We start from the raw sequence: 21060 nt of genomic DNA on the forward strand, positions 1-21060 counted from the left end.
CAAGAAATTGAAAACATAATAAAGAAGAACTTCCCCAATCTGGCAAAGGAAATAGACTTCCAAGAAGTCCAGGAATCTCAGAGAGTCCCAAAGAAGTTGGACCCAAGGAAGCACACACCAAGACACATCATAATTACATTACTCAAGATGATAGAGAAGGAGAGAATCTTAAAAGCAGCAAAAGAAAAGAAGACACTTATCTACAAGGGAGTTTCCATTAGACTGTCAGCTGATTTCTCAAAAGAGACCTTGCAGGCAAGAAGGGGCTGGAAAGAAGTACTCCAAGTCATGAAAGACAAGGACCTACATCCAAGATTGCTCTGTCCAGCAAAGCTATCATTTAGAATGGAAGGGCAGATAAAGTGCTTCTCAGATAAAGTCAAGTTAAAGGAGTTCATTATCACCACGCCCTTAATATATGAAATGTTAAAGTGACTTATCTAAAAAATAGGAGATAAAAAACTATGAACAGTAAAATGACAACAAACAACTATCAGGAACTGAACCTAGAAAACAAAAACAAACTATGAAACAACTAGAATAGGAACAGAATCACAGAAATGGAGATCACATGGAGGATAATCAGTGGGGGAGTAGGAGATGGCAAGAGAGGAAAAAGGTACAGAGAATAAGTTGCATAAATGGTAGGTAGAAAATATACAGGGGGGGGGGGGTCAAGAATAGTATAGGAAATGGAGAAGCCAAAGAACTTATATGTATGACCCATGGACATAAACTAAAGCGGGTGGGAGGGGGTGTGCAGGGTGGAGGGGAATAAAGGGGGGGAAATGGGACAACTATAATAGCATAATCAATAAAATATATGTTTTTAGAAATTGTCTAAAAAAAGAAATAATAACCAAACACTTCCTTAATCTGGTAAAGCAAAAAAGACACACAAATCCAGGAAGTGCAGAGTGTACCAAATGAGACTGATCCAAAGAGGCCCACTCAAAGTCACATCACAATTAAAATGGCAAAGCTTGAAAACAAGTAGAGAATCTTAAAAGCTGCAAGAGAAAAGCAGTCATTACCCACAAGGGAGCTCCCATAAGAATGTCATCTGATTTCTCAACAGAAATATTTCAAGCCAGAAGGGACTGGCATGAAATGTTCAAGGTGATGAAAAGTAAGGACCTACTACCAAGGCTGCTTTACCCAGGAAGGCTATCATTTAAAACTGAAGGAGAAATAAAGAGCTTTCCAGACCAGAAAAAAGTAAAGGAGTTTGTTATCACCACACCAGCATTGCAACAGGGAAGAGGGGGAGAAGAAGGAGGAGGAGAAGGAAGAACAATGGAAAATAGTTTTAAAAAAGAAATTATAATAAATACATATATCAATAATCACTTTAAATGTAAATGGCTTAAATGATACTATCAAAAACATAGAGTAACTGAATGGATAAGAAAACAAGACCCACATATACACTATCTTCAAAAGACCCACCTTAGAATGAAAGATACACACAGACTAAAAGTAAAGGGATGGAAAAATATTTCATGCAAATAGAAAGGGAAAAAAATCTGGGGTAGCAATAATTATATCTGACAAAATAGGTTTGAAAACCAAGGCAAAGAAGGATACTACATAATGATAATGGGAACAATTTAAAAAGAGGACATAACCCTAGTATATAAACATTTATGCACCCCACATAGGAACACCTAAATATGTAATCCAAATCTTGATGGATATTAAGGGACCCAAGCAGTCCTAGGACGGAAATTCAGGCCTACCTCAAGAAAAAAGAAAAAGCTCAAATAAACAATCTAACTTGACACTTACAGGAATTTGAAAAAGACCAACAAACAAAGGCCAGAGTGAATAGAAGGAAGGAAATAATAAAGATAAGAGCAGAAATCAATGAAATCAAGTCTAAAAATAAAAACAAGACAAAAGATCAATGAATCCAAGAGCTGACCCTTTAAAAAAAAAACAAGGTTGACAAACCTTTATCCAGACTCATCAAGAAAAAAAGAGAGAGGATCCAAATAAAGTCAGAGATAAAAAAAGATTAGAAAAAACTGACACCAAAGAAATACAAAGGACTGCAAGAAAATTTTATGAACAACTATATGCCAACAAATTGGACAACCTGAACAAAATGGATACATTCCTGGAAACATACAATCTTCCAAAACTAAATCAGGAAGAATCAGAGAATCTAAACAAAAGTCTGAATATTACAACCAATAAAATTAAAGCAGTAATCAAAAACTACCAACAAACAAAAGCCCTGTACTGGATGGCTTCACAGGTATATTTTCCCAAATTCTGAAAAGAACTTACACCTCTCCTTCTCAAACTATTCCAAAAAATTCTAGAGGAGGGAAGACTCCCAAGCTCATTTTATGAGACCAGCATCATGATAATTCCAAAACCAGAAAAACAGACTAGAAAAAAAGAAAATTACAGGCCAATATCCCTGATGAATGTGGATGCAAATATCCTCAACAGTATATTAGCAAACTCAATACAGCAGTGCATCAGGAGGATCATACACCATGACCAAGTGGGATTTACTCTGGGGATGCAAGGTTGGTACAATACTCACAAATCAATAAATGTGATGCACCACATTAGAAAACAAAGGATAAAACCCTTAAGATCATGTCAATAGATGCAGAAAAAGTATTTAATAAAATCCAGCACTCATTTATGATTAAAAAAACTCTCAGCAAAATGTTAATATAGGGAACATACCTAAATGTAACAAAGGCCATATATGACAAACCCACTGCCAGCATCATACTTAATGGGCAAAAACTACAAATGTTCCCCCTTAATATCAGGAACAGGACAGGGATGTCCACCTTCATCTCTTATTCAACATAGTACTGGAAGTCCTACCCATAGCAATCAGACAAAAAGAAGAAATAAAAGGCATCCTAACTAGAAAAGAAGAAGTAATACTGTCATTATTTGCAGATGACATGATACTGTACATAGAAAGTCTTAAAGATTACACCAGGAAACTGCTATAACTGATAAATGAATTCAGCAAAGTAGCAGGATATAAATTTAATATCCAGAAATCAACTGCATTTTTCTATGCCAATAATAAACTATCAGAAAGGGAAATTAAGAATACAATCCCATGCAAATTTTCTTCAAAAAGAATAAAATACCTAGGAATAAACCTAACCAAGATGTAAAAGAACTGTACTCAGAAAATTATAAAACACTGAAAAGAGAAACTGAAGAGGATACATGTAAGTGGAGGCATATACCATGTTTGTGGATAGGAAGAATTAACATCATTAAAATGTCCATACTACTCAAAGCAATCTATAGATTCAGTGCAATTTCTATCAATATACCAATGATATATTTTACAGAACTAGAACAAAGATTTCCAAAATTTACATGTAACTACATAAGGTCCCAAATAGCAATAGTGATCTTGAGAAATAAAAACAAAGTTGAAGGAATTGCACTACCTAAATTCAAGCTATACTCTAAGGTACTGTAATAGAAAGAGCCTGGTACTGGCATAAAAATGACACATAGATCACTGGAACAGAATAGAGAGCATTTATAGTCGATTAATATTTGACACAGGAGGCAAACACATACAAGGGCTAAATATAGTTTATTCAATAAACTTGTTGGGAAAAATTGGACAGATATTTGCAGAAAAATGAAACTAGATCACCTTCTTATGTCATGCACAAGAATACATTCAAAATGGATTAAAGACTTAAATGTTAGACTCAAAACCATAAAAATCCTAGAAGAAAACATACACAGTAAAATCTCAGGCATTACTTATAGCAATGTTTTTTCTGACATATCTCCTCAGGCTAGGGAAACAAAAGAAAAAAATAAACAAATGAGACTATATCAAACTAAAAAGGTTTTGCACAGCAAAGAAAACCATCGACAAAATAGAAAGGCAAACAATGGTGAATGGAAGAACATATTCACCAATATATCTAATTAGGGGTTAATATTCAAATTTTATAAAGAACTTATCAAACTCAACACCAAAAAAGACAAAAAAATCCAAAACCCCTAACCCAATTACAAAATAGGCAAAGAACATGAATAGACACTTCTCTAAGGAGGACATTCAGATGGCCAATAGACATATGAAAAGGTGCTCAACATTACTAATTGTCAGAAATGCAAATTAAAAGCACAATGACCTATCACCTTATACCTGTCAGAATGGTACCATCCATAAATCAACAAACAAGTGCTGGCCAGACTGTGGAGAAAGGGAAACCCTTTTGCACTGTTGGTTGGGAATGCAGATTGGTGCAGCCACTGTGGAAAGCAGTATGGAGTTTACCTCAAAAAATTAAAAGTGGAACTGTCTTATGACCCAGTGATTCTACTTTTTGGAATTTATCCAAAGAAACCTAAAAACACTAATTCAAAAGAACATATGTACCTCTACGTTCACTGCAGTGTTATTTACAATCTCCGAGATATGAAAGCAGCCATCCATTCATCAATAGATGAGAACTATGGATGAGAACTCATTAAAGAACTATGCTGTATTTACACAATGAAATACTACTTGGCAATAAAAAAAGAAAAAAATCTTACCCTTTGCAACAACATGGATGGACCTGGGGAACATTATGCTAGGTGAAATAAGTCAATCAGAGAAAGACAAATACCATATGATTTTACTCATAGTGGAATCTAATGAAGAAACTGAACTTACAAGCAAAATAAAGACAGAATCATAGATAGAGAGCAGGATGACAGCTCTTAGTCAGGGTTGGGGGGGGCAGGGATCAAGCAAAAAAAAAAAAAAAAAGAACTCATGGACATGGATAACACTGCAGTGATTGCTGCCAGGGGGAACAAATGGGTAGGTATGGAAGAGGATATAAGGGGGATAAATAGTAATGCAAAAAATACAAAAAGATAAACTATTAGTAAAAGAAAATTTACATGTGAAAATAAACAAACACTAGTAAACTCCCCAGATAATTTTGATGCAGTTGATTAATTCCTTTATTCACTGGACCTCTGTACAATCAACAAATATTCCTAAGTGTTTACTTATTATATAGTCATATACAAAAACACAGATATTGTCCTAGCCTTTGTGAAACTTCCATTATAAAGAGAACAAAACAATAAATGATGAAACAAAAAAAAAGTAAATTGTGATAAGTGTTCATCTATGTTCTAGACTGGCCAAATTTGATCTAATCCATAGCCAATTGGGAAAAATAGGAAAAAAGTGTCTCTTCCAGAAAAGGCTAAAGTCTCCCTCCCTCTTTCATTTCTTTCTTTTCTACCCTGCCCCTCTTTTTGTCTACCTGACCTATTTCTGTTAAATCTGTTAACATGAAAACATCAACTGCTAGGCACTGGGGCTATCCACCTTCCTAGTCAACACCTTCATGAGAGGCAGAATGATCCTGTGGCAAAGCAGTGGAAATTAAAATCCTATGCCTCACTCCACCCTTACGCAGCAAGATATTCTGGGCAAGTCATGAACTTTCTGGATACCTAGTCCTTAGGTCTTTCCTGGTTTCAGTTGCATGGCTTTTGATAGTTCCCACGTCCAGCCCTTCAACTATATAATTTTCAAGCTTCTCAACTTTTTCTCAAACATAAACTAAAAAAGCTAAAAGAATGGTTTTGTCCCTTATTCTGCCATTAGCATTTTCATCTCCTTCACCAAATCTAATCATTAATCTGATCCACTCATGTCCACAGTCAGACTCTGACAGGCATCTGTCTATTCTGTGGTACTTAGTCTCCTGCAGAAGATTATTAATTTTCATAGGGACCCCAAGCAGCTGTTATCTGATAAGGCCTTAGTTTCCTTACACTGCCTGCAGGCTCCCCAGCCATCCACAGCATCCCTCTCATTCTTTATTCTAGAGCCAAGATACAAGCTGCTTCATAATGGACACCACCTGGTATTTATTTATATGGTACTTCCCACACTCCAAGAGCCCTTCCAGTCAAGTTTCCCTGAGTCTTTTTTCACTTTTAGAACAGAATCACTTGGGTGATCCATATGCCTATCAAAGTGCTACCTGAATTACAGGTCAAGTTATTCAGATAAGTGAAGAAAATTCAAAAGGAGCCATAACAATTTCCCAGTCCTACTCCCTTACTTTTGAACAAGAGGGGATAAAGGTCATGATCAAACAGGTCTGGATTCAAATTTCACTGTGTATCTGCTACGTAACCTTGGCCAAATTATTTATACTGTGTGTAGGTTTCTGCTCAGCAGCACAAAGATACTGGTTATATCTACCACCTAGAATTTCAATGAGAATTAAACAAAATAGTAAATGCAAAGTGCTTAAGACAGTACCTGGAATAGAGTGGGAAACTCAAACTGAAAGGTGTTTCTTAGGCTCCGCCAAGAAAAAATGCCAATCAGCCACAAAGTCAGGCAATAAAAAGCTTTATTGGGGTTTGCGCACCCAGGCAAGGTTCCCCGGTCCGCAGAGTGGGGCCCAGGAAGTCGCCCCCAAGCAGGGAATATGGAGGGGTTTTATTTTTGTTGGCTCTCCATGGGAGCTGGGGATTAGTCCCCTTTGAACAAAGTGGCAGTATATCATTGGTGGCTTTCCTCGGGCTCAGGTTGCTATTCGGATATCTGCTTTGGCAAAGCCCGCCCTTTCGGATCTTTGGTTTGATGTCAGCCGTCTTTTCCAGGTTGTAGTTCAGCTGCCATTTTGTCCTACTCCGCCCATCCTGACATAAACAAATGGACCTTTGTTACAACAAATTTCCTACCTGATCTGTTATGTCTACTACTATTTTCCCCCCAAACATAATTTTTTCACATCTAATCCATGAACTAATGAATTCTTTTATCTAATATTCTAAATTTCTGCATTTTTTGTTCTTGATTCCCACTTTTAAAAATTATGCTGTAGATGCCTACTTTCTATCTCTCCATTTAATATCTCTAATATGTAGTAATAGGAGCTTGCCTATATATATGTTTGTGAGGATACAGGGATCTAGGCATGAATGTCAATACAGTATAACAGCATTTTCTCTATTCCACCAACATTTTGAGAAAAGTGTGGGCAGCATTTTCTCCACATATCCACCTGACCACTCTCAAAAGCAAAACCAAATCCCAGAAATTTTCTCCATTGACATAAACAATGCCCACAGAAGCTACTTCAAGCAGACAGATATGTCCTAGCTAAAGGAAATAAAAGACAAAATTGGATTTTCTGGAAGTCTAGTGCCTTTGCCAGATTGGGGAAATTTCCTTTATTATTTGTTCAAATAAGCTTTCCACTCGTGACTGTTCCTCTTCCCCTTCTGGTACCCCTATAATGCGGATGTTGGAGCATTTAAAGATGTCCTGGAAGTTCCTCTCCTCATTTTTTTAAATTCTTGTTTCTTCATATTTTTCTGTTTGGTCATTTTTTTCTTCCTTCTGGTCCACTCCCTTGATTTGAGTCCCAGTTTCCTTTCCATTACTATTGGTTTCCTATGCATTTCCCTTCATTTCAATTAGTTTAGCCTTCATATGTTCCTCTAATTTGTGACTAAAATCAACCAGTTCTGTGAGCATCCAGATCACCAGTGTTTTGAGGAAGTTCAGAGAGTCCCAAATAAGTTGGACCCAAGAAGGAACACACCAAGGCACATCATCATTACATTAGCCAAGATTAAAATGAAGGAGAGAATCCTAGAAGCAGCAAGAGATAAGGAGACAATCACCTACAAAGGACTTCCCATCAGACTGTCAGATGATCTCTCAAAAGAGACCTTGTAGGCAAGAAGGGGCTGGAAAGAAGTATTCCAAGTCATGAAATCCAAGGATCTACAACCAAGATTGCTCTATCCAGCAAAGCTTTCATTTAGAATGGAAGGACAGATAAAAGTGCTTCTCAGATAAGATCAAATTCAAGGAGTTCATCATCACCAAGCCCTTATTATATGAAATGTTAAAGGGACTTATCTAAGAAAAAGGAGTTAAAAAGATGAACAGTGAAAGGACATCCAGCTCGCAGTTATTAAGAACCACACCTAAAACAAAAGCAAACTAAGAGGACAGCTAGATCAGGAGCAGAACCATAGAAATGAAGATCACATGGAGAGTTAGCAACAGGGGAGTGGGAGAAGAAGGGAGGAGAAGGTACAGAAAATAAGTAGCATAGATGGTAGGTAGAAAATAGATAGGGGGGAAGGCAAGAATAGTATGGGAAATATAGAATCTAAAAATTTGAGATATGTGGTCATAAACTAAAGGGGGGAGAATGGTGGGGGAGGGGTATGCAGGGTGGAGGGGAATGAAGGGGAGAATAGAACAACTCTAATGGCATAATCAATAAATTTTTTTAAAAAGGACAAAATTGGTAGATTTGGGCTGTGACAACAGGTGCACTTCGTTTGGCTAGAATGGGACTGAGGTGAAAAGGCTTGTACCAAGCCAGCAGAGGCAACTTGAAGTTAAGGGAGTGAGCTGGCTGGATGGGTACCTAGGCACAGGAACCAAAAGGGAAGAGAGAGAGGTAGGTGGTATAACTCATTGCAGGTTTTTAACTTGGGATATTAAGAACTAGCTGTGACATCCAGTAAAATACATACTGATTAGTCCTCATTTATTTTTAAACACATCAGTGTGAAGGAGAGCAGAATTTGGCAAACCCATTTTATTTCTATTAATATTTGTTCATTTAATTGACTTTCTTCACAAGAGAATACCAGGGTTTTTTGTTTCTTTTTACCTCTCTTCTCCTAAGACATCATCACATCACATGATAATTTCAGCCTCCAGCATAGGAGTCCTGAGATCCTCAAACAAGCAATTTCCCCAAGGGCAGCACTATTCTTTGAATGCTCATAGCATGGCTCTCCTAACATTGCTCAAGGGAGAGTAGTTAGATAATCATCTCTCTGGTGCAAGGAAACAAACTGCTAAGCAGCTATTTTTCTATGTACCTCTTCCTTTACCTCAATACTGCTTCTTCATGAAATGCACTTGGCAGAAAAGAGTTGTAGCTGAACAGAAACCTCCATCCTAGGTCCATTTTGAGGGTTAGCAAAGTTGAGTCCCCAAAGGCTGGACAAAACCAGTGTCAACAATCTAAAGCAGAAGTGTAATACTATCAAGAACTACTCCCACATTGTAGTTACTTTGCCCTCAGCACAGATCAAGCATTTTTGAGAAAGGCCTTTCAAAATCCTCACACATTAAAGGTTTTCCTTTGCTCAAAGTACCACATCAGTCAGCAATATCCTCTGCTTCCTGAGAATAATGCAATGCAACAATCCCATAAGACAGCACCACAGTGATGAAGTTTCAGCAGCTGCAGTCCACAGGCCAGGGAGAGATCCTTACCAGTCTGGATCTGCAAAAACTGGCCATGAGCTAGGGAAATCCCTTTATTTGGACAACAAGTAAAACAAGCTGATGGGACTTCACCATCCCTGAGTTAGAAGGAAACATGACTACCTGGGGCCTAACTTACCAGAGTGAAAAGAAATAACCTATACTCTTTTAATTAATTTAAAGCCTAATGCTCCATACCAATATACTGTTAGAATATAATCCAGACCTGCCATTTATTCAGCAAGCCAGGAAAATGGCCAAAAAGTGGTGAAATGCGTGAAAAAGCACAACTGGTCCTGGCTGGGTGGCTCAGTTGGTTACAGCATCATCTCAATATACCAATGTTGTGGGTTCAATCCCTGGACAGGACACATACAAGAATCAACCAGTTAATGCATAAATAAGCAGAACAACAAACTGATGTCTGCCTTTCTATTTCTCTTTCTCCCTCTCTGTCTCTTTCTCCCTCTCAAAAAACCAATAAATAAAAAAAAATTAAAAAGCATGACTGTCTGGGTAAAAGCCCAACTTCATTATTTACTAACTGTGTGACCTAAGGCAGATTACCATACTTGCCTATTCTACCACTATGTTTATGCATAAATAAAATGGAAATGACATTAGCAATTAACTCATTGTACTGTTGGGAAGAGTAAATGAGTTAGCATTTAAAGTGCTTAGATCACTGCCTGGCACACAGTAAGCACCATCTAAGGAGGTAATGTTCTTAAGTGAACATCCCTGAGAGCAATGCACAGACTTACCTTTCTGTGTCAGAGTGGATTACTGGTTTCACTATGAAATTGCTATTCAAATTGTATATAAAAATGCCCACCATTTTTATTTGTTTAATCAAAAAAGATTTAAAAGATGTTTTAGAAAAAAACTAAACTATTATTTTATATGTAAGTGATAATTATTAGATGAAGATTTGTAATACTTCCTCACTCCCCCTCCAAAAATATATATGCTAAAAGGTTGCTATGTTTTCAGCATATACTCATTAATAATTTATCAAGCACATGAAAGCATTCTCCAAGTTTAAAGTTTCTTCAGTCCATTAAGCATATTAAGGCAGGAACCAGAGACATAAGTTCTAAATCTGGCTTTGCTACAAATCAACAACAGGAACATAGGCAAATCGCTTACAGCTTTATGAACAATTCCTTGTGAGGCCTTTATTTTTCTCATGTCCCCACAGAATAAGAAAGACTTCAGATACAAATGGGTGTGCAGTTCTGCACATAAGCAGCAATATGGTACAAATTATACATATACCTCATTTCAACCCACTTCAAGAAGGAACTTTAATATGCTTCCCCTCACCTTGGTTTGGTCTCTGCAGTCAACATTGGGCTTTCTATTTGGATTTCCACTTACATAACAATCTTGGAGTGCCCCTTGCTGATGTTCTTCACATTCCTGGTCCAACAGTATCAATTTTAAACACATCTTCCCTTGAGTCCAACAGCCCACATGCTTAACCTGAACAGGCTCTGACCACAAAAAAGGTGCATCCCACACTATCACCATCACTCTCATCCATTTGTAGGTTTCCCCCCTGCACATTGCTCCACCTTTTCACTCTGCACCTTATAAGCACAAGCTTCTGAAATCCTCTGTTCATCTAGGTTCACTTATGTTCTTGCTCTACATCTTGGTGCCATTTCCCCCCAAAACTTCTGTTTCTCTACAGATATTCTTTTAACATAATCCCTGTAATATCCTTCTTATCCTACCTCTATAATAATCATCAAAGGGTTATGTGTAGAGAAAAAAAACTTTCTAAAACCACTTTCTCCTTAAAGGTCATTATTTATATGAGAATGATTCTACTGAGTTTAGATGGTCCTATCTAAGGTGCTTTTAAAGTATAGAAAATGACTTCAGGTGTTACAATTTATCAAACCTGTAACTATTTTCAAGCATAGTAAAAAAGAGCCACTGATATGATTATCATATTGTTTTTCACCTATTTATAAATATTTTAAAAGAAACAATAGGGAAATAAATGCAAATTTTAACAGAACAGGAGATCAGGGGGAAAAGCTTAGAACTGCCATACCCAAGTCAATAAATTTGAAGAAACTGAGCTATTTTCTGCTGACCTTAATTATATCCCATAATTTATTCTAAAAGGAGTAATAAAAATATTTTTACTTAAACTGAGTCATATTTATTTTATAGTATCTTAGACATTAGAATTTGACCCAGAATCATTTTCCTTTATTTTATTTATTGTTTTTCAATTTAATAAAAATAATATATGCTTTGTCTAAAGTTTAAAAAAAAATATTTTAGAAATATGTAACCTAACAGTGAAAGGCTTCTATATGTGCCAACACAACATATACACACATGCAAGATAATAACAAAGCTACTAGTGTATATTCTTTTAGATTTTTTCCCTGTACATATACTAATACACATGTGTATTGATAATAAGTCTGTTTTTAAATAGAAAGAATTTCATTACTCACCAAAATAAGCCCCGATATTAGTGAGGAAGTGCCTGTCAAGGCCACATAGAACTTTGGTGTTAACGTGTTCAAAAACATGCTCACTGAAGAAAAAAAAAAGAGAAGGGGGGGAAAAGAACAAGGAATGCATGAGTATGCGAATAAAACCAATTTTTATTTTTCTTCCTGTTGGAATCATTTGTTTCTGGTGATAAAAATTCTTAGAACCATAGCAAAGCTCTATATTAAAATGGTTCAGCACTTCACAAGGTCAGAATACTAGGTGTTAAGTATTAACATACTCTGAAAGAAAAATGCTACATACAAGAATAAATGAGCATCTTTTTTAGTTTTTTGCCTACCCAAACTATTCTTGTGAATGATTTCCATGGATTCCTAACCACTGAAAAGTCTAATCAAAACTGGTTATAACTGTCAGTCAAATACAGAAGATGCCCTGTATGTTTTGTGGGACCCACACATCAGAATCCTTGATGAAACAACAGCAGTATTTCAACTTTAGGACAAATGGAAAATAACTATATTCAACAGTATTAAAGATCATACTACCCCTAAAAAGGAAGGACAAACTGACAGAAGAAAGCATATATTAGTAATTTTTTTCAGCTTACTAACAAATCATCAAAATAATTGGATTCAATGAAAAAAAGATGAAAAATAAGCCATTAAAAATTAATGGAATTTTTACCAGGAATTTTCCTGACTGGTTCCTGGCACTCTCTCCGTATCAACTATACTGTTGATCTGGTCGCCTGTTAAGAAAGGTTTACTTACAAAGAAAGCAGGAAAAAACAATGGAGTAAAGACAGTCCATTCAACAAATAATGTTGGGAAATTTGGACAGATATGTGAAAAAAAGTGAAACTAGACCACCTTCTTATACCATACCCAAGATTAAATTCAAAATGAATTAAAGACTTCTGTGTAAGAGTTGAAACCATTAAAATCCTAGAAGAAAACACAGGCAAAAAAAGTTTGACATTTCTCTTAGTAATATTTTTTTCCTGATCTATCTCCTCAGGCAAGAGAAACAAAATAAAAGTAAGCAAATGAGACTACATCAAACAAAAAGTTTTTGCCCAGCAAAAGAAACTATCAACATACCAAAATGCAACCTACTAAATGGAAAAATATTGTTGCCAATGATACATCTGATAAGGGGTTAGTATCCAAAATTTATAAAGAACTTATAAATCTCAACACCAAAAAAAATCCATCTTCAAAATATGCAAAGTACCTTAATAGACATTTTTCCAAAGATGACATACAGATGACCAATAAACATATGAAAAGATGCTCAACATCACTGATTGTCAGAGAAATGCAAATTCAACATACACTAAGATAGTACCTCACATCCATTAAATGGCTATCATTAATAAATCAACAAAAAACATGTTGGCCAGGATGTGGACAAAAAGGAACCCTGTGCACTTTTGGTATAGCCACTATGGAAAACAGTATGGAGGTATCTCAAAAACTTCAAAATACAACTCCCTTATTACCCAGCAATTCCACTTCTTGGTATATATTGGAAGAAATAAAACATTAATTTGAAAAGATATATACACCCCTATGTTCATTGCGGTGTTATTTATAATAGTCAAGATGTGGAAGCAACTGAAGTCCCCATCAATATGGTAAGTGGATAAAGAAAATGTGGTACAGGACTTCAGTCAAGATGGAGGCATAGGTAGACACACTGCTTCCCCACACAACCAAAAAAATAACAACACTTTTAAAAACAAAAAACAACTAGAACTGACAGAAAATTGAACTGTATGGAAGTCCAACAACCAAGGAGTTAAAGATGAAACATTCATCCGAAAGTGGTAAGAGAGGCAGAGACGGGAAGCTTGGATGGAGAGGACTCACCACAAGGCAAGGCAGCACCTAGAGGACTGGGGCAGGCAAGGCAGGGGCTGGTGGACAGGGTGAGGAGGTAGCTGGCTAAATGGGAGGTCACACATTTGCATGTGGATAAACCAGGAGGAAAAACTGGGGAGTAAGATAGACTGTGCAAGTCAGGGTTCCAGTGCAGAAAAATAAAGCCTCAAAACCTCTGACTGAAAAAATCTGTGGGGGTTACAGCAGTAAGAGAAACTCCCAGTCTGACAACACAGTTTATTGGAGAGACCCACAGGGTCCTAGAATGTACACAAAACCATCCACTCAGAAATTAGCACCAGAAGGCCCCAATTTGCTTATGGGTAGTGGTGGAAGTGACTGAAAGCTGACACAGAGTCCAAAAACAGCATTGTTCCCATTTGGACCCCTCCCCCACATACAACACAGCAAAGTGGTTTGCCCTGCCCTGGTGAACATTTAAGGCTCTACCCCTTACTAACAACTGCACCAAGACAAAAAAAATGGCCCAAATGAAAGAACAGATCAAAGCTCCTAAGCGACAAAGAGATACCCCACCTACTGGATGCACAGTTCAAAACACTGGTAATCAGGATGCTCACAGAATTGGGTGAATATGGTTGCAAAATTGAAGAAAAAGTGAAGGCTATGCAAAGTGACACAAAGGAAAATATACAGTGAACCAACAGTGAAGGGAAGAAAACTGGGACTCAAATCAATGGTTTGGATCAGAAGGAAGAAATAAACAGTCACCCAGAACAGAATGAAGAAACAAGAATTCAAAAATATGAGGAGAGGTTTAAAACTTCTGGGAAAACTTTAAACATTCCAACATCCAAATCACAGGGTTGCCAAAAGGACAAAAGGGAGAGCAAGAAATTGAAAACTTACTTGAAAACATAATGAAGGAGAACTTCCCTAATCTCTGGCAAATGAAACAGACTTCCAGGAAGTCCAGGAAGCTCAGAGAGTCCCAAACAATTTGAACCCAAGAAGGATCACACCAAGACACATCATAATTACATTACCCAAGAACAAATATAAGGAGAAAATCAGAAGCAACAAGGGAAAAGAAGACAGTTCCCATAAGACAATCAGCTGATTTCTCAAAAGAGAACTTATAGGTAAGAAGGGGCTGGAAAAGTGTATTCCAAGTAATGAAAGGAATGATCTACATCCAAGATTATTCTATTCAGCAAAGCTATCATTTAGAATGGAAGGGCAGATAAAGTGCTTCCCAGACAAAGTAAGACTAAGAGTACATCATCGCCAAGCCATTATTACATGAAATGTTAAAGGGATTTATCTAAGAAAAAGAAGATAAAAATTATGAACAGTAAAATGACAACAAATTCACAACTATCAACAACCAAACCTTAAACAACAACAACTATGTAAACTAGAACAGGAACAGAATCACAGGAATGGAGACCACATGGAGGGTTATCAGTGGGGAAGGGAGAAAAGGAGAAAGGGGGAAAATGTACAGGAATAAGTAGCATAAATGGTAGGTATGAAATAGACAGGGAGGGGTTAAGAATAGTATAGGAAATGTGGAAGCCAAAGAACTTATATGGACGACCCATGGACATGAACTAAACAGGGGGAAATGTGGATGGGAGGGTGTGTATAGGGTGGAGGGGAATAAAGCGGGGGGGGGGGGGGGGGGTAGGATAACTGTAATAACATAATCAATCAAATAGATTAAAAAAATGAAAAAAGATGTGATATATATATTATATATAATATATATTATATATAATATATATTATATATATATATAATGGAATATTACTTGGCCATAAAAAGGAATGAAATCTTACCAGTTCAGACAACATAAATGGACTTAAGGATATTATGCTAAGTAAAACATGTCAGTCAGAGAAAGACAAATGCCATATGATTTAATTTATATGTATAATCTAAAGAATAAAATAAATAAACAAAACATAAATAGACCCATAGATACAGAGACCATACCAATGGTTGTGCTAGATGGGAACGGGGTTGGGAGACTGGGTGAAAAAGGTGAAGAGATTAGAAGTACAAATTGATACTTACAAAATAGTCACAGGGATGTAAAGTACAGCATAGGAAATAGTCAACAATATTGTAATAAGTATGTATGTGGTGTTATGTGGGTACTTGAGTTATTAGGGAGATCACTTTGTAAATTATACAACTGTCTAACTGTAACAAGGGAGTCTGGCCAGAACACTGGGAGATGGGGAGAAACCCAATCCAGCAAGAGAGCCTGGTCCCTCCAGAGAAGGGAAGGGTTGGCAGAAACTCCAAGACAGCAGATTGAAGCAACAGCTGGTGAAAAAGACTACCTTGCTGGAGAAGTAGGGGAACCCTGAAATGGGTGAAAAGTGCCAAAAGCAGTCCGGAATTAAAACTGGAGCTGGGGTACAATTGCATACAGTATTCCCGAGGCAGCAGTAAACAACTAACGCAGCTCATGACACCACTTGCACAGAGCCTATGTGGGCTGTGGAGCCTGGAAAAGGTCACAACACACATGTAACAAGGGGAAACCCTGCCCTGGGCAGAGTTGCAGTGCCCTAGTGTGGCTGGAAAACCCTCCCACCTGCTTCTGGATAATGGTGGCCAGAACAGGGCTGATTTACAGTATAGGATGACACTTATGGTGGGCATTAGCCTGGAACGGACTGGGAATTTTGACACTCCCACAGCGCACAGAATTTTGCAGAAAAGATTTCCAACAGAAGGCACGCGTAAGTGCTTCCCTTTTTCCTTCCCCTCATTTGCAGTCAGAAGCTAGCTGATGGAAGCTGAGTGCCATGCACAGGATGCACACTCCATCAGTGGCAGGGCCATGGGATGCCAGGCCCTGCTCGTAGCTCTTGCCTTGCCCTGTTCACATGGCCTGAAGTAGGCTCACATGGGACGTGTACCTCACCAGCAGCAGGCTTGGGTGGAAGGCTGCAGCCCTGCACAATATGGCATGGGTCCTAATCTGCTTCCATTCTCTCACCCTCAGAGTGACACACAGATGGGTGAGCTGGGAACATGTGATGGCCTCATGAGCTGGGAACATTCAATGGCCCCAAGGCACAAGCAGTCTTGGATGCCAGGGCCTACTAGACTGAGCCCCTAGCATGACTGGCTATAGTGATCTGGCCCCAGGAGAGGGAGAAAGCTGTGGTGGGACAATGAAGATGCTGGCCCTCAAGTGTGCACTCTAGAAAAAGTGCCTGGAGCTAGAGAGACAAACACCCATCTGTGTGGCAGCCTTGGGCTTTAAAAGGGCAGATAAGAATGGAGGGGGGTCTCTGGGCATGGATTTGGACTTCAGTCTTTTGAAGAACAAAGGGGTTTTTGTGTTTTGCACAAGAGAATGGCTTGCGGCAGCAGTGATCCCAGTTCCCCCAAACTGGGCACACTGTTAATAAAGGACTTTTCCTTCCCTACAAGTCTCAGTTTTATGGTTGTATACAGTGGCAGGCGGCCGAATTACATTTTGCCCTCTAACAGAACCACTATGCTGTATGCCTAAAACTAATTTAAAATAATACTGAATGTCAACTGTAATTGAAGAATAAAATAAGTAAGTAGGTTAGATATTTATTTTATAAATATATTTTAGTCCTTATCATTCATATACAGATATTGCATGAAACTTTGACTATTACCAAAACAACAATGGCCTAAAGGGCTTTTTGTGCACATATTCCTATTTGTTTAATGTCTTTGTTTGTGAAAGGGGATCATATCCAGCCCAGTTTTAGAATGAAGGATATTAGAAGCAGGATTGTGATGTCATTAAGGGAAAAGGTTTAATGTCCTTGGCATCTCTCCTGAGCTTAGCCCAAAAAAAGCGAAGTCTCTACTATGAATAGAGATCCCAGGCTCATTCAACTTTCTTTCTCTATTTATGAATGACACCATGGACAAGGAATGGAAACATGAATCAGACACAGTTCCCACTTCCACAAGGCCTAAGTCTAGTTGGGAAACAGACAAGTAAACAAGACATTACCATAAAGTTGAATAAATATATATACAGTTCCTGTATACATATTTGGTGAAAATACATAAAAAGGATGCACCTCAGGCTGGGGGTCTGGGAAGAGGTCCAGGAGAATACGTAGGCCTTAACCAGACAAAAGCAGGCAGGAGGAGGGATGGAACGGCAATGTGAGCAAATGAATGGGGCCGGCTTTGAGGTGCTGAGCAAACAGCACAATCTTTCTAAGGAGTCACACTAATTGAACTATGAACCCTTTACAAACATGTAGATGTAGAAGAATACACTGATTCCATCTTTCCTGGCTACTGGGCATTCTCTCAATAAACCCTCCTCTTCCTGTAACCCTCTTAAAATAAAATTGACTTGTGGTCTGTCATTTGCAATCACAAGAGTCTGGACTAACACAATGTGCTCAGTCAATAGTCAAAGACTTGATTAAGAGGATGGTACTAGAGAAAGTCATGGAAGAAAGAGACCAACCTAAAGCTGTAAGACAAAAGTAGGTACAGTTGAGGTGGCTTTCCTTGGTCATTATAAAAAAACAAAAACATACTGATTTGTTATTTCCCACTCAACAGTCTATGGAAGGAGGCAGATTTCTAAGAAGGAAAGAAAAAAATCAGCCTTAGTTACAAACCTAGAGCTAGTAAAACTGCCAGTCTGATTCTGAGGTGCCTAAAATTCTCAAAATTCCCCTTCCCACATTATAAATGATTCTATATTTCCCATTATTTCAAAAATGTCACCAAAACAGATTATTTGTAGTTATGAACATTTGTATCTGTGCCATATGCTTTTCAGTACATTTCTAAGGACAAACTGAGCACAGAATTAGAAATCTATACCTCTAAAAGACAGAGAAAAAGGTTTACCTGCATTAAAAGTACATTAGTAGCCTTGCTGTTAATTCCCCAGAAACAAAGCATTAAGCAATGGAGGAGAAAGCTTTTCTACTGAAAATCACTGATTTACTGATCCATTAATTATGAAGAATTGATAAGTGAAAAAATATTTGAGTGTTTTAAAGAGATAAACATATACATTTCACTAATTTGGTTTTATTTAATTAAGAGTGTACAACAATAGTAACTAATAAGTAGAACACACTTCTCTATTCTGTCTAGTTATAGAAAGCTTACTAGAGTTGGGAGAGATAATGGTGGGCATTAAAAGAAATAGACACACAAATAGAGAAAAGCAAGCACAGAAGCATTTAGAGAGTGGAAGGTGATCATTTGAGAATCTATTAATTTTATAGTCTTACTGGATATTCTGGCTAAAATAATTAAGACCTGGCATTTGGCAATTCTGGGCATAATATCAATGCTTAGTACTTGCAAGTTCAATCTATTTACATATTATATTATTTACAACAAAACCACTTTCACATATTACAGAATTTAATTTTCACTTCAACTCCACACCTACTAAGGTCAATGTTATTGTTCATCATACATCACAGCTGACGTCTGAGCAATGACCTGAACACCAAACGTCCTGCCCTCAACGTGCAGGCTCATGGCATGACAGTGTGCACATGAGGATACTGATGAAGTATTAAGGAACAAAACAGCAAAAAGAAAACACTAGCCTTTCATTAGAGAAGGGATACTTTAAAGAATGAATGTTTTTATTTTTGTTAAAGATTTATTTATTTATTTGTTTGTTTTTAGGCAGAGGGGAAGGGAGGGAGAAAGAGAGGGAGAGAAACGTCAATGTGTGGTTGCCTCCCATACTCCCCCTACTGGGGACTGGGCCAGCAACCCAGGCATGTGTTTTGACTGAGAATTGAACCAGCAACCCTTTGGTTTGCAATCTGGCACTCAATCCACTGAGCCACGCAAGCCAGGGCAAGAATGAATGTTTCTAATACTGGACTTATTTTTACCTCTGACCTTTAAAAAATAAGTTCACTGTCATCTTATCACTGGCGTGTGCTGCCCCAGGGAGGAAAGGCAAGAAGCCACCCTAAAAGAGCGAATAACCTAGTTTAAGGTTTCCCCATTACATTAGGGCCGCATACTGCAGTTCAGACTGCTTTAAAACAAAGGACTATCTTGCATGGTTTTACCAGGGTCACTAGAAATTATGTTTGAAAACACCCAAGTACCTAAAAATTGGGGCATGTGCTTTGAAACATCAACTGGATTTTCCTGAAATGCACAGGGACATCATTGTAACCTCCATACCTGCTGGGGCTGGACAAAACAAATTCAGGAACAAAGAGGTAAAGATTAATCTAGTTTTGTGAACAATAAATTCATAAAATTTTCCTAATGTCTTATTTTAGCCCAGAGACAAAATTAATAAATCAGAAGGCTCTTCATTTGATCCAGGTGAGCACTCCTATCAGGTCATTGCTCAAAGAATATTCAAGAATATGCTGTCAGTTATTTCTGGGTAGCCTCTGGGACTCTATCATGTAGAATTCTGAAGATGTTGAATTTTAACTTGGCACAATCTTCTCATTTAATTAACCAGCAATTAGGAAGGAACTGAGTATGGGTCTAAAAGGAAACTTGGTAGGAGTGATAGATACAGCATTAAAAATGAAGTGACCTCTATGAATCACAGAAGAGAGAAGATAATATAATACAACAGATCAACTGTGGGAAGTGAAAGATCACGCCCATGAGAAGGAACTACTGTAGAAAACCAGAAGGCTTACTCAGGAATCATGTAGTGGGCCTATGGGACCTGCTTGTGAGGAGCCAGTCACATTTCTGGCCCTTCCTTGTGAGAGTATAGAGCCTTCCTCCATATTCTTCAGAACACTAGCTATCCCCAAGTTATATTCCTGGAGAAGACCTTCTGTGGAAAGCCCTGTGAGTTTGTCTCTGTAGCCATAGCACACCTGACACAGAAAAGCTCTGGAATGAAGAGGTTAAGGTGGCATCAAAGACTGGGAGGTACTGACTAGACAGAACTGAATACACAAAATAATAAATTCTACAACACCCAAAAATATGAGTCTGCTCTGTCCGGTGTTCCCTTCAATGCCTTGCTAAAATATGGCATGTGAAATAAGGGGGGGGGGGGAGTTAGACGAAAAATGTCTAGAAAGAAAGGTTAAAGAAACTAAGCTTATTTAGGCTGGATGGAAAAAAACAAAAGAGTAGGATTAGGAGGTTTAGTTTCTGTGTGAAACCAGCTGTTGTGTGGTGGCCTCAGGAGAGTCCTATACTCTCCCAGAGCTGCTCTCTCTAGTAATTTCAGGACATACTAGCTGAATGCACACATGGGCCAGATACTGGGGATACCACAGCAAACAGAACTGCCGCTGCCCCCAAAGGAACTCATAATCTAATGGGTGAGACTGACAAGTAGGTGGATAAGCAAATATCAAAGAAGTCACCTTAGGAAGTTATAATGGCATAGGGTACCCAAAAGGATTAGATCAAGAAAAATTCCTGCTAAGAAAAAGCATTTCA

The 21060-nt window shown here is 37.8% G+C and overlaps 1 protein-coding gene across 9 annotated transcripts in view; it reads right to left on the minus strand.

The window, feature by feature from the left end:
- The window catches only part of ST7 (suppression of tumorigenicity 7), a 307476-nt gene that overhangs the window by 153146 nt on the left and 133270 nt on the right, over positions 1-21060 (minus strand). For 8 of the 9 annotated variants that reach the window (XM_053662963.1, XM_053662965.1, XM_053662969.1 and 5 more), the window contains one exon: positions 11770-11852. The exons of the other annotated variant lie outside the window; for it this stretch is intronic. In XM_053662963.1, the coding sequence (XP_053518938.1) occupies positions 11770-11852 (83 nt within the window). The remainder of the gene's footprint in view (positions 1-11769; positions 11853-21060) is intronic. 9 annotated transcript variants of the gene reach the window in all.

This window comes from Artibeus jamaicensis, unplaced genomic scaffold, assembly GCF_021234435.1.
Source record: "Artibeus jamaicensis isolate MK-2021 breed Jamaican fruit bat unplaced genomic scaffold, CSHL_Jam_final contig_311, whole genome shotgun sequence".
NCBI lineage: Eukaryota > Metazoa > Chordata > Mammalia > Chiroptera > Phyllostomidae > Artibeus > Artibeus jamaicensis.